Source organism: Peromyscus californicus, unplaced genomic scaffold, assembly GCF_007827085.1.
Source record: "Peromyscus californicus insignis strain IS unplaced genomic scaffold, ASM782708v3 Scaffold_24__1_contigs__length_46423439, whole genome shotgun sequence".
Taxonomy (NCBI): Eukaryota; Metazoa; Chordata; class Mammalia; order Rodentia; family Cricetidae; genus Peromyscus; species Peromyscus californicus.
The window spans coordinates 8,845,959-8,868,186 of NW_026294535.1; the positions used below are offsets into that span (position 1 = coordinate 8,845,959).

Genomic DNA, 22,228 nt, shown 5'->3' on the forward strand with positions numbered 1-22,228 from the left:
TTTGAGACAGGGCCTCTCACTAAGCCTAAAATCTAATCAACTTGTGGAGACTGGCTACCAATAAGCTCCGGGGATCTGCCTGTCTCCAATCTCCAGTGTTAGCTTTCCGGTGTTACAGGGGGTGCTACCACAGCTTTTAGGTAAGTGCTGGCCATCTGCACTTAGGTCCTCATGCTTGTGAAAAAGGCACGTTATCAAATGAACCATCTCCCCAATCCCCTTGTAGCTGATCTCTAGATCCAAGGCTAGCACGCTGCATTATTGTAACACTGATTCATCTTCCTTCCTCTTTATTTAAAAGGAGCTTTCTTTTTTAAAAGATTTATATAGATTGATTTTGAGAATTTCCTACATATATACAATGTAGGTTTTTTTATAATCAAAACCACCCCCAGTGTCTCCTCTACAACTTTTCCCAGATTTCTACCACCACATCTTACTTCCAACTTCATGTAGTCTTTAATATAATATCTATGTTATTATATTATATATGTATATATTTTTACTAAATGTGTGTGTGTGTGTGTGTGTGTGTGTGTGTGTGTGTGTGTGCACTTGAACCTTTGCACTATGTGATGCAGTACCTGTGGAGTCCAAAAGAGGGCGTTGGGTCTCCTGGAACTGAAGTTATAGAGGGTTGTGATCTGCGAGAAGTGAGTGCTAGAACCTGAACTCTTTTGGAAGAGCAGCAAATGCTCTGAACTGCTTAGTCATCTCTTCAGCCTCCTTTCTCTCTGTGTGTCTCTCTGTCTCTGTCTCCTCCACAAATCCAATCAGTGCTGCTGGTATATGTATGGTTATAAGGCCATCTGTGGCCAACCTACCTGCGTCCACATTCCTGATTAACTTTCCTTCCCCTAGAAGCTTTCAACTGCCAATTTATGCTCATCTTGAGTTTGGACTTTGTTGGGATTTTGACTGGCTTGATGTCATACAGGTCTTATATATGCAGCCACAGCTACTGTGAGTTCGTGGATTCAACCAGCCTGTTGGGTCTGGAAAACACTGTTTTGGAAAAGGACATTTCCAATTTTATTGTTCTGCCAGGCTAATCCAATATTGGTTACTTGTCTACAGACCCTTAACTTATACATGTGTCTGCAAAGCCCCATTGTTCATACAGCATGATATATCCAGTGGCGTAGGGACTGGAATGTGGTTCTTGGGGTGGGGAGGGGGAGCAGTATTCTCCAAACCACAGTAAAACCAGTGCTCCTTTTTCTAGGGCTGTCCTGTGGGCATCAAACTTTTCTCACACCCAATACCCAATGGCTCTTCTTTTAAAATTATTTTATTATTGTTCTATATTTGTATTGCGATGTTCCTTTCTTGAATGTCATTGTAAATCTTTTGAGGATTTTTTTTCTTGATATTGTGGGTACGTCAGAGTAAATCAGGCTCCTTCCAAAAAGCTTTTATTTATTTTGAGTCATTTGGGATTCTGAATCATCTCAAACTTCCAAACAGTCACAAACCCACACTCCTAAGTTTTAGGGTTATTATCTCTTTTGTCAGCCAAAGAATCCAGAGAGCAGTGAAAGAATATAAGTCTCACAATATTAACACAATGCTTTTTCATTTGCCTACCTTCTTAAAGTTCATCTAATTCAACTTGAGTCATTCTCTCTTCCCTGGGGATGATCAGGCTAGGTATGACCACTCTAGGAATAGAGAACAGGAAGCAGCCAAGTTCAGCCTAACAAACTGAATTGTTAGAAATCTGGCCTGAAGACAAAGCCTCCTCTCTCCCTGTTGACATCCCCTGTCTGTGCCCCATGCAGCCTTAGAGGCAGAGCCATTGGAATCTCCCTTCTGGCTTTCAGATGTTCGAGGCACATATCTCCCTGTAACTTTTTCCTTCACATTTTCTACATGTGACATTTACTAAATGCCAGATGGTTGTTTGACTCATCCGTGCCCAAAGAAAACATTCTATTTGGCTTTTTTCCCTTCTCTTATGTGGATCTCAGCACCAAGCCACATGTCCCAGGTAGAGTCTCCATCCATTGTTCCTAAAACGTCTTGGGTTCCTCATGTGACTAGGAGTAAGGGGAAAGTTCATGGTGATGCCCTGTCAAAGCTGTTCTGGAAGGCCTCAGTGCTACCCAATATTGATCATAAAGCTCATCGTTGGAATTTTTGTGAAACAACTGTGCCCATACCTGAGTTCTTCATGATTGTGATGGATTCTCATAAGTCAGAAGGCCAAGTGTCTCCCAGCCGCTATGATGAGTAAAACTTGAACTTCTTTATTGTAGTCAGCATAATCCAGTTAACTTTTCCTTTATGAAACTACTAAGGCAAATCATTCCTAATTATCACAGAAGGGAGGGGGCCAGGTACTCTCTCTAGTATGAATATCACGCTTGTATTAAATCAAGCCAATGTCATATTGACACCTTTAGCTAATTTACTATATTCTGACTAATGCCAACAGCCTTAACTCTCATTTTTTCTTGGTAATACCATGAAAAAGTTTCTTTATTTATTACTATTAACGATTTCTTTACTAAAAGATCTTATATTTAATTACTTGTAATCTTTGACTTATTCAGAACTTTTTAGCTTCTACAGAAACACAATATAAACAACATATAAAAGCATAGTCTATAGAGGTTTTGTTGCTAGTGTTTATTTTTCTTGGGGTGAGGGAGTACATAACTTCCTATTAATTTAATCAGTGCTCCATACACATTGCTGGTCATCTAAAAGAATCACAGAATCACTGTTTGGTCCATACATTTCACAATTGACTAGGGAAGGTAGGATGAAGCAGGCTAAGTAAAACAAAGCATCAAAACTGTGCATTTCGGGGCTGGAGAGATGGCTCAGAGGTTAAGAACACTGGCTGTTCTTCCAGACTGGCTGTTCTTCCAGAGGTCCTGAGTTCAATTCCCAGTACCCACATGGTGGCTCACAACCATCTGTAATGAGATCTGGCTCCCTCTTCTGGCCTGCAGGGACACATGCAGGCAGAACACTGTATACATAATAACTACAAAAATAAATAAATCTTAAAAAAAAAACTGTGCATTTCCTCAGTTCAGTGAGACAGTGCAGGGCTCAGGAATCTCTTTAGAATCCAGGGGCTGAAACTCCATTCCTTGGAAGAGAGCTGCTGATGAGGGCCAAGAACACAGTCCTAGGTTATGCTACTACTACAGGAATGTGAGCACAGAAATAAGTCTACGATCCAGAACCTAAGATTAAGACAGAAGCCAAATATGAAAAAAGCAATTGCTCACCTAACTGAGAACCCAATTTAGTTAGAAGAGGTACAGTGGAGTCTGCAAGATCACTCACCTCACTCCTTTTCCATCTCTGTGACTCATTACTGGGATTAGATCTCAATGATATATTGACAGTTAACTTGTATATGAAGGCCAAGATTTCTCACTGTAGGAAGAGGGCTTTCAAAAACTTGAAAATCATCAGGGTCAGATTCTACTCACAAATGTATGGTTCCTCTTTTCTTTGTATTTGGTAGTAACGATCTTCTGATGGTACTTTTATCACAATACAAATATATGAATTCTAGGTTGGAGCCCAGCCCTTTCTCTGTACAGATCTTATTAGATAAATCTTCTCACACTCCTAAAACTACTTTCTGAATGAAGATTAAATCAATTGTTGTGAGCACTAAAGGAGAATCATTTGGGTAAATAAAATATGGTTCTTTTTACAGAACACAACAGATCTCACAAATATACAGTGCTGTTCTCCCTACAGTGATCTGGATGTATGATTGTTCTTGAATAGCTCTGTCTCAGACTTAATTAAACAAAACTTTGTTAAGTGTTTGTATACCTTTTAAAGAAGATGGCCTTGGCTCTTGTGTAAGTGGAAGAAGTAGGCTACAACACAAAGTGAAGAATTCTCTTGTGCATTCATTTTCTTCAGCATGTCTTCACTGTCCCGCTGTCCACATGGAACTTTGCTAAATGCTAGACAAACACTTTAAATGTTAAGACTATTTATCGTAATAACAGGATTATGCTTCAACTTATTAGACCATACCTTGGTTTATTTGTCTAGCTCTTGTTATATGAATGTGATTACTATGGGGACCACAATTTTTTCAATGAAATCACCCAGTAAGACAAATTCTGAGATGTTTTATGAGATCTTGCTTAGTACCAGCATGTACTAAAGCCATCATAGCATTTGCTATTCTCTCCTAGAGGTATAATCAAAAGCAAGAAAACTAATCAGAACATGTCTACCCTTAACTCCCTCTTATGAGTATTTGGGAGTAAAATAACTATGAAAAAAAAAGCAGCCTTGGAGGCAAGGGGCTAGTTTGGAAGCTGCTCCAGCAGTTCAAATGAGATATACCGGTTATCTGCACAAAGTGGAGTGGAGAGAAAGGAATGTGTGTGAGGTAGCGCTCAATGAGAGATAGGTTTAGCACTTGACTGACTGGGAATCATACCGAGGAAGCCTAAGAAACAAAGGCTAGTTCCTCTAGGTGACCTGCTGTATGGAAGTGTCATTTATTGGTAGTGGAGAAGGCATAGGGAACTACTTAAGAACTTAGGAAATGTTTATGCATTAAAATAAACATGAGGATGACAGTGAATGGTCTGACACAGATAAAGGTAAAGAGAGACTTACCCTACCAGGTAGTGAAATCAAATTTAAGGTTCCGGTGATCAAAACTGTATGATGCTAGTTCTAGAACAGACTGACATATGGAGCAAATTAGAAAATTCAGAAACAGATTTGACTTTACGCATGCATATGGTAGATACCGTTTGTTGTGGGAATTCTATTTCAAAAAAGTGGAGCATATAAACAAATTGTATAAATAAGAGTTTTTTTAAAGAGCAAAACATTACATTTCAATATGATAGAACTGGCTAAGTTATGTATACTGGAAGGTAATGTTAAATTTATCATCTGAACATATACAGATGCATTCAACATAGGTTGTATCTTGGTAAACCCATCGAAAGTTAAAAATATTCTAAGCCAAAAGTGCATTTACTTTACCTAATCTTATAGGCATCCCAGCTTAGCAGTAAAATATATTGTAGTATAACACTAATTTACTCCCTTGACCATGTGGTTCATTGAGACCTGTGATCTGCTGTCACTGAGGAACACCAGAAGGGAGTGTTCGACTACTTATCACTAGCCTAAGATCAGATGAAACTCTAAATTTAGAGTATAGTTCCTATGCATACATGTTGCTCTTGTATATCATAGAGTCATAAACTCATGTCAAACATCATAAATCAAGGACAAAGTGTATTTACCATTGAAAATAGTTCATAATACATTGTTGGAAGTAAATAACAGGTTATAAAATTTATATTAATATATGTGATTTATACCCATTATCTCAGCACTTGGGAGGCTGAGGCAGGAGACTGAAAATTTTGAGGTCAGCCTGGGCTACACAGTGATTTACTGTTGCAAAATCCTTGAAGGTTAAAATAATTGTAGACACAGAGATACTCAAAACAGAAAATAGGGCAGTCTCTTCAGTAAACTGTTGTGGATAACCTGATGCCTCACAGAAGAATTAATTTTAGATTTTCATCTCACACTGACTGCAAAAGTGAACTTGAAATGGACTTAAAACACAAAACCTGAAACTGTAAATCTACTAGAAGAAAACAACTACAATTTCTACCATATTTGGTCTGGGAAAATATCTTTTTATCTAAGTACCAAATAATTAACCAAAACAAAGTAGACAAGTGAATTACATTGGCTAAGTGGCTTTCACACAGCAACGGGAAGAGCACAGTGGAATGGCAACGGATGGAGTAGGGTAAAGTATTTGTCAACCGAACATCATGTCCAGGGTCTGTATCAATATACCGGGCACTCAACTCCATAGTCGGAAACAATTAACTCTTTCAAATGGACAAAGGACCCGGATAGCTAGTCCTTAAAGAAGATATGTAGGACGACCAATAGGTATAAATAATGCCCCTGCCTAATAACCAGGAAATGCACATCGAAGTTACAGTGAGATCTCATAGCCATTAGAATGGCTAATATGAAAAAGACAAAAATCTATTAGTTTTGGGAGAATATGGAGAAAATGAAACCCATGCACACCACTGGATGGAATATAAGTTGATGCAGCCGTTATGGAAAGTGGTATAGAGTTTCTCAAAGAATTAAAAAAATGTTGAGAATGGTCTATTCCACTACTGAGTATCTACTCAAAGGATGCAGAATCAGTGTGTTGAGACGTTATGATGCTCTCCCATGTTTATTGTAGCCCTATTCACAGAAATCAAGGTTTGGAATCAGTCTGTGTATTAACACATGGAGAAAGTAAATTAGTCCATCCTTAGTAGTTAAACTTCCAAGTCATTTTTAAGGATTTACAAATCCTAATAATTCTATATAAATAGTGACATTGCAACTTTCCCAAGTCCATGAATTATTCTGATAAATTTAGTGTAGGGTTTTAGCTGGAGACTTTATTTCATTTTCAAGGCTGAGAATTCTATTATTATTATTATTATTACTATTATTATTATTATTATTATTATTATTATTATTTCCCCACACTTACTCCAGCACTTGTTGTCACTTGTTTTGTTGATATTTGCCATTCCAACTGGGATAAGATTGGAGAATCCTTTTTGAAAGGGAATGGAGTAATCAATAACAAACTGACAAAAAGGTGAAATCATTTAGATGACAGTAGTTACATCTGCTTAAAGAACACAAGACTGTCCAGCTGATGCATAGGGCTGACTCCTCTCCTGCTGTGTGCCAGGACTTGCAGCAGATTCCGGATACAGGTTGCTGCAGAAGACACAGTGACAGAGCAGAGTCATCTGGTATACCCGTGACATAGGCTTCATCTATAGTCTTATCCACAGAGAACGAGCTGGGGATTGCCAGTAATGGAGAGTCTATTCTGTTGCTGTCTAGTCCCATTTGTTAGCTTATTTGACCAATGTGTGTTTATTTTATAAGAAAAGTAATACTTTTAATTCATAAAAGTTATTTTGGTTATTGACCCAAATTTCCTCTTCTTGTCTTATAAATATTAGTCTTTTTTCCTTCTGTTTTTTGCCTTTTAAGAGCTTTGCCTTTCCCTCCACTTTGTGAGATTGCACTGACAGAGAGAGCCTTTCAGCTAGGTTGAGAAAAGCATTGTGTAGCTGTGCGACTTCTCTGGATAGAACACTGTGGCTCCTTTCATCATTTTTTTCTCTGACATGGGTTTTAAAGCAAATACCCTCTTGATTGCTTCCTCTGGATCCTTTCTACTTTGTCACCCTTTGTTGTTAAAAATAAATTACTCCCAATTTCCTGCTCTCAATAGAGCAGAGTGAACATAATTGACTCTTTGATGTGTGAGGGTCTGGTGTGGTCTGAAAGCAATTACCCTGACCTTGAATTCCACTTACTGTAAATATCATTATAGAGAAAGTAGGAGCTCACACTAAATCTGTATCAACCCTGGAATATATCTTGGAAGATTTTCTGAAAATGAGTTTATTTTCTTGTTATTTGTTTCTCAGCTGTGAAGTGTACTTTATAAGGTAACAAATAGAAGAAATAAAATGAGGTTCATTCTGAAATCCATTGTGCAGATAATTTGCCTTCTCAAGTAGACTATGAACTCCCTGAGAGCAAGGACTATGTCTTGCCAATTAAGGAAAAAAAAAAAAACAACACTAATGCTTAGCCTCTAGTGCTTAATATAGTCTCTCTCTCTCTCTCTCTCTCTCTCTCTCTCTCTCTCTGTCTCTCTCTGTCTCTCTCTCTCTCTCTCTCTCTCTCTCTCTCTCTCTCACACACACACACACACACACACACACACACACTACACACACGGAAGCTCCAATAATTATTGGTAACCTGTTAATTCATCATTCATAAGAAATTAAGACGTTATAAAATTAATTGCACTGCGGTTTTTAGAATATACTGAAGAATTAGTAGCATAAAATCTGGATCTAAATTATATCCTAACCTTAATAAGTGTTAGCCATAGTGTATTCATTATATAGTTAACAGTGTTTACCATGAAAAATATTAATATGTTGGATGGGATACTTATAATTCTGAGAGGAAACTCAAATAGCAATGACTTAAACTATGAGGATGCTAATATGTACGTACAAAGCCTGAAGAAACTGGTTCTAGGTCTATTCAAGCAATCCAATGACGTCATAAGGGTACCAAACACTTTTATCTTAATGGTGCAATGTAGCTGGAGTTTTTCTGCCTGGCCCACAGTCAGGACAAATCTCTCTCACCTGCCAGTCCCACAGCCATCAGACCCAACCAAGTAAACACAGAGACTTATATTGGTTACAAACTGTATGGCCGTGGCAGGCTTCTTGCTAACTGTTCTTACAGCTTAAATTAATCCATTTCTATTAATCTATACTTTGCCACGTGGCTTGTGGCTTACCGGTACTTTACATCTTCCTTGTCCTGATGGCGGCTGGCAGTGTCTCCTTTTCCAGCTTCCTGTTCTCTCAATTTTCCTCTCTGTTAGTCCCGCCTATACTTCCTGCCTGGCCACTGCCAATTTATTCATTGACCAATCAGCAACACATTTGACATACAGACCATCCCACAGCAGTGCAACTTCTGGGTTTTTATCATTTTGTTCTTGAGTTTGCATTACAGTAAAAAATAAAGTCTTCCCCTCCCCCAGAGAGGAGCCTAGGGGTAGTAGCCTCCTCCCAATCTTCTCTGGGGAAAACCATCCCTTCAGAATCCTTCCAGAGAATTCTGCTTATGTTTAACTGGCCAAAGGTGAGCTATATGGCTCTCTCTAGAAGGTAGGCAAAGAGCAGGGTCTGCGAAATGATTGTTGATTAAAGCTGTTTACTCTGTGGCTAGGAAGTAGATAAGCATAACAGAGGAAGATCAAGACTGTTAGTGACTAATGGAAAGCCAGGTTAACCAAATGGTAGGAACTCTTTAAATAGTATCAGTGATAACACATGGTTATAGGACCTTTTCAATAGACAGAGCATCAGTTCTTAGCCAATTTGATAACAACTGATGGACCCAACTACCTTTTCTGATTTTTATAAATCAGACAAGGCTGTATTTTTATTAAAAAGCTTTTTATTACCTCTCCTTTTCAGGAGTCTTATCCAAAGAAGAGGAATTACATCATGGAAATCGTACCATCTGCCTCTCTGGACACATTTCCTTCAGAAAATGAGAACTTTCTTTGTGATCTCATGGACACAGCTGTTACAAAGAAACCTTGCTCCCTAGAAATCGCACGGGCACCTTCTCCGAGAACTGGTAATATTTCCTACTCACAATTGGCCAATTCAATTTGCATACTCACATAAGTGAAGATACACCATTAATATTTTTATTTCATACTATATTATCAACATGAATGTGCCCCAGTGTAGTTCCAGTGATCAGTTTTGCATTTCAAGTGAGCACAGGTAAGCCATGGGTTTTGATGTGAAATCTCCTAAAGATTAAGGGCTCTTCATGGAGATGGCCCTGCCTTGATGAAGGCACTTAGGCGCCTTTTCATCATTAGGAACCTTGGTGGAACATAATGCTTTGGGTCCGTGGTAGCAGGAGTCTTTATATAGACCTTTTGACATCCTATCTGTTTCTAACTTGTCAAATTGTATTTAGTTAGTAAATTTACCTCATGTTTTTATAACTTGCTCTAGTTTAAAGGTTGGAAGTGTTTTCTGGTGGCTAGAGTTATTGAAGATGAAACACCCAAAGCAAGAACAGAGTGAATGGGTAGATGTTGGCAATGCGATAGTCCAGATAAATTATTATTATTATTTTAGTTCAGTTATTATTTTTTTTTTCGAGACAGGGTTTCTATGTGTAGCTTTGCGCCTTCCCTGGAACTCACTCTGTGGCCCAGGCTGACCTCGAACTCACAGAGATCCGCCTGCCTCTGCCTCCCAAGTGCTGGGATTAAAGGCGTGCGCCACCACCACCGCCTGGCTGAGTGAGGTTATTAATATGGAGAAATGCTATTCCATTTCCAAGTGGGTTTATTTCCGCCTAAGATGGCAAATTGGACTGGGGCTAGTTCAGCGGTCAAGTGCTTGTCTAGTATGCGCATGGCTCTTGGTTCAGACCCCAGCACTTGGTGTGTGTTGGGGGCAATGAAAGGAGGAGCTAGAGAGGGTTCGAGGTAGAACCCAGAAAATCCATTATAGATAATAGGCTGGAAAATTTCACAGAGATGAACAGATAGACTTTGAGCAGTGCTGAGGGAGGGGTGCTGTGTGAATGATAACCACACAGAAGGAAGATATTTTTTGGATAAGGTGAAAATAAAGTAATAAAAGTAGTTACTACGTGTTCTAAGTGCTTTATGTGTGTTAGCTCACATAGCTCATAGGATGCTGTGAGATATTAACATTGTCCATCACTTTAAAAATGAGGACGTGGAGGCCCTGACACTTTAGGTAACATCACAGGAGTGTGTTAATAGGGATGGAGTTGGGGTCTGAGCTTGAGTGATGCAGCCTGTGTTCTTCATTGTGTGCCATAGTGTCGCATTATGTCAGGGGGTGAGGTGAAGTAGGAATTGTGAACAAAGAACAGATGTGTTAAGAAATGTCAGATAGAGCCGGGTGGTGGTGGCGCACGCCTTTAATCCCAGCACTCGGGAGGCAGAGCCAGGCAGATCTCTGTGAGTTTGAGGCCAGCCTGGGCTACCAAGTGAGTCCCAGGAAAGGTGCAAAGCTACACAGAGAAACCCTGTCTCGAAAAAACCAAAAAAAAAAAAAAAAGAAATGTCAGATAGTCCTCGTGTGACACTGGCAATCAGAAAAGATGTAAGGCTAGCAATAGGCCGGATGAGTACAGGCTATGGATGAAGAGGGGCTAATGAGTGATTCATGCGCCATCATGGAGAATAAAACCAGTGCTCATAGCTGTAGAGAAGTGGGTGGAAACCAGAACTTTCCAATAAGCTGAAGCTATTGTTGTGAAGTGGTTCTTGGAGCAACGAATTCAGATAAAGAAAGATCCCCATGACTGCCTAGTGTGAAGATTCTACTGTGAACATTGTCCTCCACAGACTCAGATTCCAAGGGTTACATCTCTGTGGTAATCACAAATAATGCTGCCTCACACCCTCCATCCCAAAGACTTCAAAGTCTTGATCTGTTGTGAGCAAAACAAGAGGTAAGATTCCTGAGGAATTCATACTGTAAGCTCACCCCTATACAGATTAGCACCCCAAATTCATCTCACACAGAACTTCGGAAAACTGAATTTAGGTTAAAGCAATACCCTCATGGACCAGTCAGAAACAACTATGACCCTTAGGAAGGAGAGTAAATACCTCCATCAAGAATCAGCAGAACTAAGGGAAAATAGAAACACCTGAAAAGACTTCCCAAATGGTAACTGTCAGATGGAGAGTATAAAATGATTACACAAAGATAAAGGAGAGGTAATGCTGAAGTAATTTCAGGCAAAGAGAAGCTTTGAAAAAAAAAACCCACCACAGTATAATAGATATGAAAAAGTAAACCTCTAGAACTGGGAAAAAAATGGTACACACAGCATATGATGTATGGATGATGTTCTAAGACATTAAATTCACCTGGAGAAAGTTTTAGTGAATGGGAAATAGGATAAGAAGAAAATCTCAGAATGCTGTATAGAAAGAAAAAGGACAGAACAGAAGCATGTACGGCATGGAGTATATGTTCCAAGAATTTCTTATGTGTCTGATCAAAGTTCTAGAGTTCTGAAAGTAATATATTTGAGAAAAGGGTGTCCCAAATAACCCTGCCCTGATACATGTGAGGAGGTTGATAAGTGAATGGTAAAATTTGTTAGATTGTATAATATATGAAGATACAATATTTCATAGAGTCCTTTGGAAGCGATATGAAAGCATCCTGGAAGCAGAAGGTACAATTGAAGGAAGAGAGAATGCCTGTGTCGTGTGTCTATTGCTATTTAAAAGCCACTAAGCTTGAACTGATCACAGTAATTTCTTTTGCTCCTGAATCTGTGAGCCTAGCTGGGCTCATTTTTCAAGGATCTCCTTTTGACCACCTTGTGTCAACCGAGACTGCTCACTTAGGGAACTTGGAGAACTGCCTTTTTCTTTCTTTCCTTTTTCCTGTGGTAGGAATTGAACCCAGGGCACTGTGCATGCTAAGTGCTGTAGATCTACGCTCCATCTCCAGCCCATGGAGAACCACTGACACCAAGGCTGCTTGAAGATGGAGCCTAGTTGGATACCTGGCAAGTGTATGTAAACTGGGAGCTTGGCTTTGGTGTGGGCATCATTTACCCTCTGCTGTAGATGCCATGTTTTTCCTCATGAAGTATGGGCTGGATTCTGAAGATCTCTCCACCACCAGCGGAAAGTCCAGTGCTTCTACTTTATTACCATTTTGCACTCAGGAAATCTGGGATGTCAGCATGACCAGGCTTCTGGTGAGAGTGCTCATCCTGGCTTGGGGAAAGCTGACATTTCACTGTGTGCTTTTGCTGTTCTTTATGTGTGTGCTGAGTGAGTGACTCTTGCATTTTTGCCCCTGATAAGTAACCATACTTAAGGAAAAGACATCAGAGAAATCAGGACCGTCTTCCCAGCTTCCAGTCATAGGTTCTCTCTTTGAATAGCTCTTTAGGTCCCCTCAGCTTCTTCCCCTGAACTTTTAGGCTTTCATAGTCCCTTGTTTAGAGTTTCCCCAGCTTCTGCCTACTGAGAAGTCACAGTGTTAAAGCCACAAGTTGTAGAACACGGCATTTTCAACTGTCCAAGTCTCTTCTGGTTATTGAATACCACGTAACACACTAACCTTAAGACCTAGTTAAAACAACAACAACACACACTCATTTATTTTTCTTATAAATCTGCAGTTCTGGGATGGCTCTGCAGGAGTTTCTTGCTTGCTGTTCCCAGTCATTAGCTAGGGCATCTTGATAAAACGCTGTAACAGAATCTGTGTACAGGATCCATTCTTAGGCCAGGTGAAAGGCTCTAACAGGCTGGAGATGGACCAACATGGCGCCAATAGGTTTTGCCTTTTACCGCCCCCCCCCCCCGCCCCCACTTGCTGAAAACTGTTAGATTACATTCCCAAAGCACCCACCCCCCCCCGTGCCTGCTTGCCCTTCCAGAGTAATTAATCTTTGTGATGAGAATTTGGTGTCTGGTTGTGTCTTATACTGACTCCAAGAGGGGCCGGCTCCCTCACATCAGGTATGCTGGCTCAAACTTAAAATCCTAATATTTAGGAGGCTGGGGCAGGGGGATTACTGTGAATTTGTGGCCATCTTTGGCAACATTGTGAGCTTCACATCAGTCTGGACTAACGTAGATGTAACCAACCATCTTATTAAATAAGAAACACAGAACCAATGCAAAGAAGAAAGCCAAGAGGTCAGAGCTAAGAGCTAAAACCTTACCCCTCCTCCTGTGGTGGTCCTACCTCTCCGAAAGAGAGCTACTTCCCGTGTTAAAGTCTTTATAAAGACTTTCTGTTCTGCCCTCTTATTGGTTGCAAACCCAACCACATGTCCATCACTGCCTTTCTGTACAGACCTCCAGGCCCTCCATCGCCGGTTGAGATCAAAGGTGTGTATGTCTCCAATGCTGGCTGTATCCATGAACACACAGAGATCTACCTAGCTCTGCCTACCAAGTGCTGAGATTAAAGGCATGCACCACCACCGCCCTGCTTTCCTATGGCTTGCTAATAGCTCTGACCCCCAGGCATCTTTATTTATTAGCATACAAATAACATTTTAGTACAAAATAAAATATCACCATAGACTAATTTCAAATAAATAAGAAAACTAACATCCTATCTTCCATACCTACCATGATCTACTTGGATTGCTCATGGTATATATTAATATGTTTCCAAGAATAAACCCCAAGAAAATTCGGCAGAAGCTGTACTCCCTTTTATGGCTTAGCTTTGACTGGCGAGGCATCACTTCTCCTGTGGTCAAGAGCCTGCCCGCATTTAAGTGGAGGGAGTTTTCTTTCTCTGACCCTTAACAAAAGAATGCTAACTGTATAACAGCAGAAGTCATTCATCCAGCTGCTTTTGGAAAACACAGATTCCTACAACTGTCTGAGATGCTGTTGTTTTGTTCTGATTTCTTCTAAATGGAGCTAGATGTAATTTACACGGATATATGATTTCTCCTATTGTCTTTGATACTTGGGCTTAGTATAGAAACAGCTTGACCAATTGAGTCAGCTGAATCCATAAGACTCATGCTCTGCACTTTGGGCTGTGTTTATGAATTCTACCAGTGAGGAGTCTAGAATTAAAATGGAAATTATGTGCGTTTTTTTAAATCATAGCAATAAAAATGAAGACAGATTCCTATCAGGGACTCCCAAAGAATTGCTCTCTATAAACACCATATATGGCTGGTGAGACAGCATCAGCATAGCTGTGTCTTTGTTGGCTAGATTAGAAGCAGTGTGCACCCTTTACTCTACCGCCACTACATTCTATTCATTCAGCTAACCTGTATCTCTAGGTTTCATGGATCGTGTCGTTCCCAAGTCTCTCCCTGCCATGAGTACTTTATGACTTACATTTAGCTTTGTGCCATTCCTCTGTGACCAGCTTAGTGAGCTGATGAACTTGGGGGAGCTGCTGACCTCTCTTGGAGTTCTTGCTGTGTTCCTTCTCTGGCAGCAAAGAGAGGACTTGTAGGTATGGAGACCAAACTGACTGACTGGGGAGGAAACTGCCCACTCATCCATCCAGTGAACATGAACAGAGTACCTCTGGTGTTCCAGTTCCAGGCACTGAAACAGAGTTGAGGTGCAAGTCCTAAAAATAAGAAAATTTGAAGGTTAGTTAGTGCAAGAAGCAAAGCCACATACATATTCCTGGGTTGTTGGAGGAGTGTGAGCAATAATTTTCTCCCAACAAATGCTACCTGATCTCGGCCTCAACTAAGGAAGGGTTAGATGGATGTATGAGAGGAGGTGTGTGGCACTGTAGCCAGGGGACAGTATGTAGAAATCCATGGGCATGGCCAAACGAAATTCACTCATGGACTAACCTCTTAGAGCATAGAATGCTTCTAAGGTCGAATGAATAATAAGAAAGAAAGGAGACTGTGCCAACATTAGGTATTTGTTTTAGAATGACCATTATGAAACAAAATGGGATTGGATTGTCCAGAGTGAGGTTGGAAGCAGGAAAAGTAGTTAGCTCATTAATGTGTATCCTGGATAGACCTTGAATGGCAACTCGACACAACTTAGAGTCATCTGAGAGGAGAGCCTTCCATTGAAGGCTAGCGCACACTGGCCTGCAAACATGTGCATGGGGATTATCTTGATCATTAGCTGATGCAGGTGGGCCAGCCCTAAGCATCATTAAGCCCCAGTCCTAAGCCGAGGACCACCTAGGCTGTATAATAAGGGTAGCTAAACAGGAACCAGAGAGTGAGCCAACAAGCATCACTCATCACTGGATCCTCCCTTGACTTCCTGCCCTGACTCCCCTCAATGATGGATTATGACCTGGAAGTGTATGGTAAAACAAGCTGCCCTTTACCCCCCAAGTTGCTCTTGGTCATGGTGTTTATTTCAGCTATGGAAAAGCAATTTAAACAGATAGAAATCTCAGCAGGAAATGATTGTGGCCAGCCAAAGGCAATGCTAATGAAGAGGGAGCAGGGAGAATGATACTAAGAGGTGTGTAGGAGTAAAGATCATTCCTTCTCTCTTCAGAGACCCTGACCTTTTGGAAATAAGTAGCCAGGGCGTTAGAGAACCATATCTCCAGGAGTGTATGCTGTGGCTTGGGTTGATTCTGTTGAATAGCATGGTGTAGGTTTAAACAAAATGGGGTTAGTTCTCTGCACAGAACTGCACTGGAGGCTCTCCCTGTGGGAGGGAGGAGGGGGAAGAGGCAAGAGAGTCATGGAAAAGGATGGTTAGATCTTTAAAGGAACATCTAGAGATTGACTTGTTTATCCTCCACACAAAAGGGGCTTTAAAAGTTGGCATCCTAACCCCTAGTACCTTAGGTGTGATATTGTTTGCAGAATTTAGAGATACCATCTTCATAGAAGTAATAAAGTAATTAAGTAGGCCTCACCAGGCATGTCCAACCTATGTCCACATGCAGTAGAAGACATCTATGAACATGAGTGTAAACATGACAACATTGTAAATTTACACAAAATTTTGGGAGCTGTGCTGCTTGGTTTTTGGCAGAGGAGTGACTGGAATGTACGTTTCCTTAGCATCAATTTTGTAGGTGAGAACAATGTGCTATCTCAGTGTTAAAAGATTGGGCATGCCTGTGGGACATCCAGTGTGTCTTGTGTTTTCATAGAAAGGGGAAAGCAATGTGAGGTGACACAAGAAGATTGCCATGTACGAGTGTTGTAGAATTATTATTTTAAGGCATGTTACTTTTGTTTATGTTGCATTTGTTACCTCGATGAAGCTGTGTTACTGTGCCTGTCTAAAACACCTGATGGTCTAATAAAGAGCTGAATGGCCAATAGTGAGGCAGGAGAAAGGATAGGTGGGGCTGGCAGACAGAGAGAATAAATAGGAGGAGAAATCTGGGAGAAAAGAGAAGTAGCCAGAGAAGGAGGAGGACTCCAGGGCCGCAGCCACCCAGCTACACAGCAAGCCACAGAGTAGGAATAAGATTTATAGAAGTAAAAGAACAGAAAAAGCCCAAAGGCAAAAGGTAGAAGGGATAATATGAGGAAAGCTGGCAAGAAACAAGCCAAGCTAAGGCTGGGAATTCATAATTAAGAATAAGACTCTGTATGTGATTTATTTGGAAGCTTGGTGGCAGGTACCCCAAAAGAACTAAAGGAATCCAAAGGGTAAGAAAACCAACAATAATATACAGGCCAATATTATTTTTCATGGACCTCATAGAATCTGTCCTGATGATGTCTCATTCTGAGACTCCTAGACAATGGAACTAAAGAAATTTTTATTGTGTAAGCCATATATTTTTTGTTTGTTTGTTTTGGTTTTACAAGACAGGGTTTCTCTGTGTAGTTTTGGTGCCTGTCCTAGAACTCACTCTGTAGCCCAGGCTGGACTCGACTCTGCCTCCTGAGTGCTGGGATTAAAGGCGTGTGCCACATCTGCACCACACATTTTTGCTATATTGCAATGACCCCATGAATCTAAATCAGAGATTTATAACTGAACACATACATTTAATGCATTAGCATGTATGGATCTTTCTGCACAGGTCAAATCCTGCCTAGCTTGCTTAGCTGAGAGGATAAGAAATTTCTTCCTGGTAACTGGCAATGCCATTCATAGATACAATATATCTCTTCTGAAAATAACAGTTAAGTATGCATGTTAGTCCCCTTTCTGTATTTATTAAGCAGGTAAGCAAAACTTTTTACCATTGCTACTAGTTTAATTTTTGTAAGAAAGTGCACTAATAGTTTATCTATGTTCAACCAGATTTTATGATTGAACCAATAAGTGAGATTTTCTCTAAAGAAGACTTTGCTAGTGCCTCAATGACTATGGATTTCACATGGAGTAAGAATGACAATAATGGACTCCTAAAGTAAGGATTGCTGAGATTCCCATTGTGCTGCCACTGTTAAATTATCTGTTTCCTCTCAAGCAGAGGACTGTATATTCTGATGGTGGTGACTCAGCCATAGGAAGGAACAACAGCAACAAAAAGGAATTAATGAATGAGGTGTCTTTAAAAGAAAATGGCCGTAATGGCCATAAAAAGCCCTTATGAAATAGTCAGATGCCATCAAAGAAGATGTTTTGTTGTCTGCCTTTCATTTAATTGTATCCTTCACAGGGGAATTTTTCCATTTTGTGGTAACTAAGCAACCTGTTATTTTGAATCACTTAGTACAGGCTTTGCGCAGTATGGGTGCTCAATAAATCCATTTTGATTAATGAGCAATTTATAACAACACTAGCAAAGACTGTTTCTAATCCTGTTGAGAGAGAATGGATGATCTCTGATAAAAAGGGCATGCTCAATAGTGACCCGCCAGGATAGTGGGGGTCTTGGTTACCACTGTTCAATTTGCTAATGTGCTTACTGGACCATGGTCTGCCTGAAATGGAAGTGTCACTGTAAGTAAACTCCAACACCCCACTATACCTTTTCTGATAGCTGATATAGGCAGGATTGAGGGTGAAGGTTTCTGTAATATATGTGTAACCATGTAAATATATATTTATATATATTTAACACTCATAAATATATAAAAATGCATATATATAATGCACATAGTATAGTAAATATTTATAAACTTATAATATATAAACACATTTGTGTAAATGATATATACATAAACACATATATTTTATATTTATAATTATATTATATATAAATATTTAATATAATATGTGTAGAATACATTTAATATATAAAATATATTTATATATTATATGGTTACAAATGTATTTATATATAAAAATAAATATATTTATATGGTTACATATATATAATATATATATGTTTGAGATAGTGAAGATTCTTTCTAATGCCACATTTTTTAAATTAAAAGAATCCTAACTGGGCCAAGACAGACGTTTATCTCTGCTAAGGAAGTGAGCAATGTCAACATGATTTCTGTGGGTATGTTTAACTCATTTAAAAGAACAAACTATTTCTAAGGCCCTGGGAAGCATTCTTTTACATACAAATATTGGTTTTTCTGATAAGAACCATTTTTATCAGACAGCAATTATTTATCTGGCATTTGCTCGGTGCTCAGTGATTTTTGTAGCCATTTATTAAGTCAGATATCTACATGGTAAGTTGGTAACACCATGCCAACTTGGTAACACAGAGGGGAACAGAAAGAAAACCAAGGTTCCCACGTGCCTAGTGAAATCCTGGTCCGTTAGCCACCTCCTTTATCCATGTGGGCATTTTGACAAGGCAGATGTTTCACCTTGCTCCTGTTGACGGAAGCTTGCTATATTTTGAAACCAACATCCTAAACAGAAAGAAAATCACGGCAAATGAGTTTCACCTGTACTTTAAATGGATTAACATATATCGTAGATTAAGGCTTCTAAAAATACAGTGCACTCTTGCTAAGATGGAGGTGTAGGCTTTTATGGTGTGCATGCCTCTTCTGGGATCAAGGTTCCCTATAATGTCAGACGGTGTATAGTAATGAGAGAGGTATTACTTCATTCACTAACTCATGCCCATGAAATTCAAGCAGGTCCCCACTGTTTCTCTGGTGTCTTCAAATTCCAGGTGCTTTCCTTTCTTGTCTCGGTAGCTGATTTCATATTTTAATTTAGAAAGAACATAGAAACCCTACAGTTGTAATCCCAGCACCTTTGAGATGGAGGCAGGAGGATCAAGACTTCCAGGTCAGCCTGGGCTACGTGAGACTATGTCTCTAACAAACGAAAAGACAAAGAGAATGTATAGAGACAGAGACAGAGAGAGGAATGCACACACAGAGGTACACACAGAGAGAACCCCCCCGACTCCTTTCTCTTATGTGTCTCTCTTGGTAATATAGGTGGGGTTTTCTCTCCCTGTTAACCGTATCCTCTATGTTCCAGTCTGCCTTTTTAGCAGTTTTACAGCTTCATTCATTCATTCTTCTCCCCTCAGTGTGCTTGTATATAAAGTAGTATTTGCAGTATACCCCCTTAAACACACACATACATGCATAATGTTCTGGGGTTCAAACCCAGGTCCTTCCTTCCCACAAGTCAGTCACACCATCCACCACTGAGATTTCCACCAGCCTACCTTTTGGGTTTTTAATGGTCTTTTTCGACTGAACATGTGAATCAATGTCTAAATATGCCATCTTTCCATTTGGAAAAAAAAGGCAAAACCCAAAAACTATTGACAATGAAAACATCTAACTGACAAATAGGTATTCCTTGAACCTACCGGAAACCCAGCTACTCTTCTCTAGTATTAGACAGGGTTCTCTACAGCCACAGAATTTATGGGATGAATCTCTCTATACATCTATATATGTATGTATGTATATATATATATATATGTATAACATATGTGTGTATATATATATGTATAACATATGTGTATATATATTATATATGGGAATTTATTGGAATGACTTACAGGCTGCAGTCCAACAATGCCTAGTTATGAACAGACAGTCCAAGAGTCTAGTAGCTTCTCAGTCCCCCAAGGCTGGGTGACTCAGCTGGTCTGCTGGATCCCAAAGAAGGAATGGATGGGCTGATAGAGGTGAGGGCAAGCAGGTGAAGAGCACCCTTTCTTCTTCCGTTGTCCTTCTATAGGCTTCCAACACAAGGTGTGGCCCAGATTGAAGATGTGTCCTCCAGCCTCAAGATCTGGATCAAATGCATGTGTGCCCTCCATATCTGGTTCACTCCAGCTATGGTCAAGTTGATCCCCAGGAATAGCCATCACACTATCTCTACCATATACTCTTGGGTCTATTTTCTTTCTCCTCTTCACTTCTCAGCTCACCACAGGCAGGTTTCCACTTCTTGTCCCTCAGCTGAAATGTACTTTAACAAGGGTCTTGATGCCACAAAACCTAAGAGGACATTTCTTAGTCCCCGCTTTTCTTAACCTCTCAGCCACACAAACTGGTGACCACTGCCTGGTGACAGCTTTTCTTCTCTTTGCTGTCCAGGGTGAGTTTTCATCAACTATGTTCTCTGTTTTGACAGCTGACCCTTTTGACCAGCTTCAGAATTTTGGAGTTTCTGGAGCTGCAGTTAAAGTCCCCCATTTCTCTCCCTTGTTCTGTCTTTCTGTCTCTGTCTGTCTCTCTCTGTCTGTCTCCCTCCCTCCCTCCCTCCCATCCTTCCTCTCTCCCCCCCCCCCCCCCCATAGGTGATTTTATGTGCAGTGTGGCTTCTGTTGCAATCAATATGCTGAAGATTTGCAAATATTTATTTATAGCTATAACCACTTCTCTTAGTTTAAAGCCCACCTGTAGATCCATTTCCCATGTCCATCTACTATCCACTGAATATCTATCTATACCTGTGTCTCAAATGCACCCCAATTCATGCATCTATCCCAACCTAAACTTTCCAATCTCTTTCCCACATCATGATTGTGATTTCACTAGAAGGATTTATCATCTACCCAACAGCAGCAACCCAAATGTCAATCTTGCCACCTACCTCTCCATCAACTCTAATTCAGTCAGCTAATCTTATGGTTTTTTAGAGGAATCAGTGATAGGATAATTCTGGTCCTTATCATCTGTCTCTCAAACCTCCTGACATCTCCTTCTCCACATGACCATTCACTCTTACTGGTTATGTTAATAGCCCCAAATTGCCCTATTTGCCCTTCTTGCCTTTATAACACAACCACAGATCCGATTGCATTGCTCCTCCAGTTAAAACCCTTTCGTGGCTTGCCACTGGTCTTAGAACAATGGCCCAAATTCTTAATAAGGAGCTCTGACTGGTGTTTTATTGTTTCCTTAGTTTTGTCTTTCCAGTCACTCAGTATCTTTAACCATTGACTCACCAGTTTCTAACTTATCATAGCAGCCTTCTTAGTTACTCAGGTTTCCTAGAGTAGTTAGCTCAGGTTCTTCCTCAGGAAACCCCTTTGGCACTCACACATCCTGTGCCCCAGAAGAAATGTAAATGCCTCTGCTTTCAACTCTTCTAGTGCCTTCTAGTATTTCTTTCCTCGATAAGCCTTATGATCAGAATTATATAGTTATTTTAGGGTTTCACTTGTTTGCCTATGATCCTAAATTTTGCTATCCGTCATTGCAGCCACAGCTTCTGCCCAAATCACTGCCTCAGTTCATGTAAAGGAAACAATAGGTAATGTGTTAGGATAATTTATGCATATTAACTTGATTTTAAACTAGTTTGAATGATAATCCTCCCATTCCTGTTCTACAGATAGGAGAGTCAGGTCATAGAGTGGTTTAGAACATGCTAGCAAATAAGAGTGCTAGAATTTAAACACAGAGGGTTTGGCCATATTCTTAACCATATTCACAATTAATTATCTACTTAATGAAGCCTGCAGTCTTGAGGGTTTTGTCTGATTGCTTGTTTGATTTAGCTTCACAAGGTAAGTCTTGAGTTTTTTTTTTTTCCTCTCAAAAGGAAATGGGAAGCTTTGGGAAGCTGTTTACTATTTGTCAGAAAACCTGTGTGTGATGTAGACATCACAGAACATTCTAATCATTCTACAGTAAGTGGATGAATTAGAGGCAACCCAAAAGACAAAATGAATGATGGTAAAGTAATAATGATACATCTAAAGGCAAGGGTTACTTAAGTCGTGGAGATATGTTT

At 40.0% G+C, this 22,228-nt stretch overlaps 1 protein-coding gene across 14 annotated transcripts in view; it reads left to right on the top strand.

The window, feature by feature from the left end:
* The window catches only part of Anks1b (ankyrin repeat and sterile alpha motif domain containing 1B), a 1,024,799-nt gene that overhangs the window by 352,335 nt on the left and 650,236 nt on the right, over positions 1-22,228 (top strand). For all 14 annotated transcript variants that reach the window (XM_052753096.1, XM_052753098.1, XM_052753099.1 and 11 more), the window contains one exon: positions 9,087-9,252. In XM_052753096.1, coding sequence (XP_052609056.1) covers positions 9,087-9,252 — 166 coding nt within the window. The remainder of the gene's footprint in view (positions 1-9,086; positions 9,253-22,228) is intronic.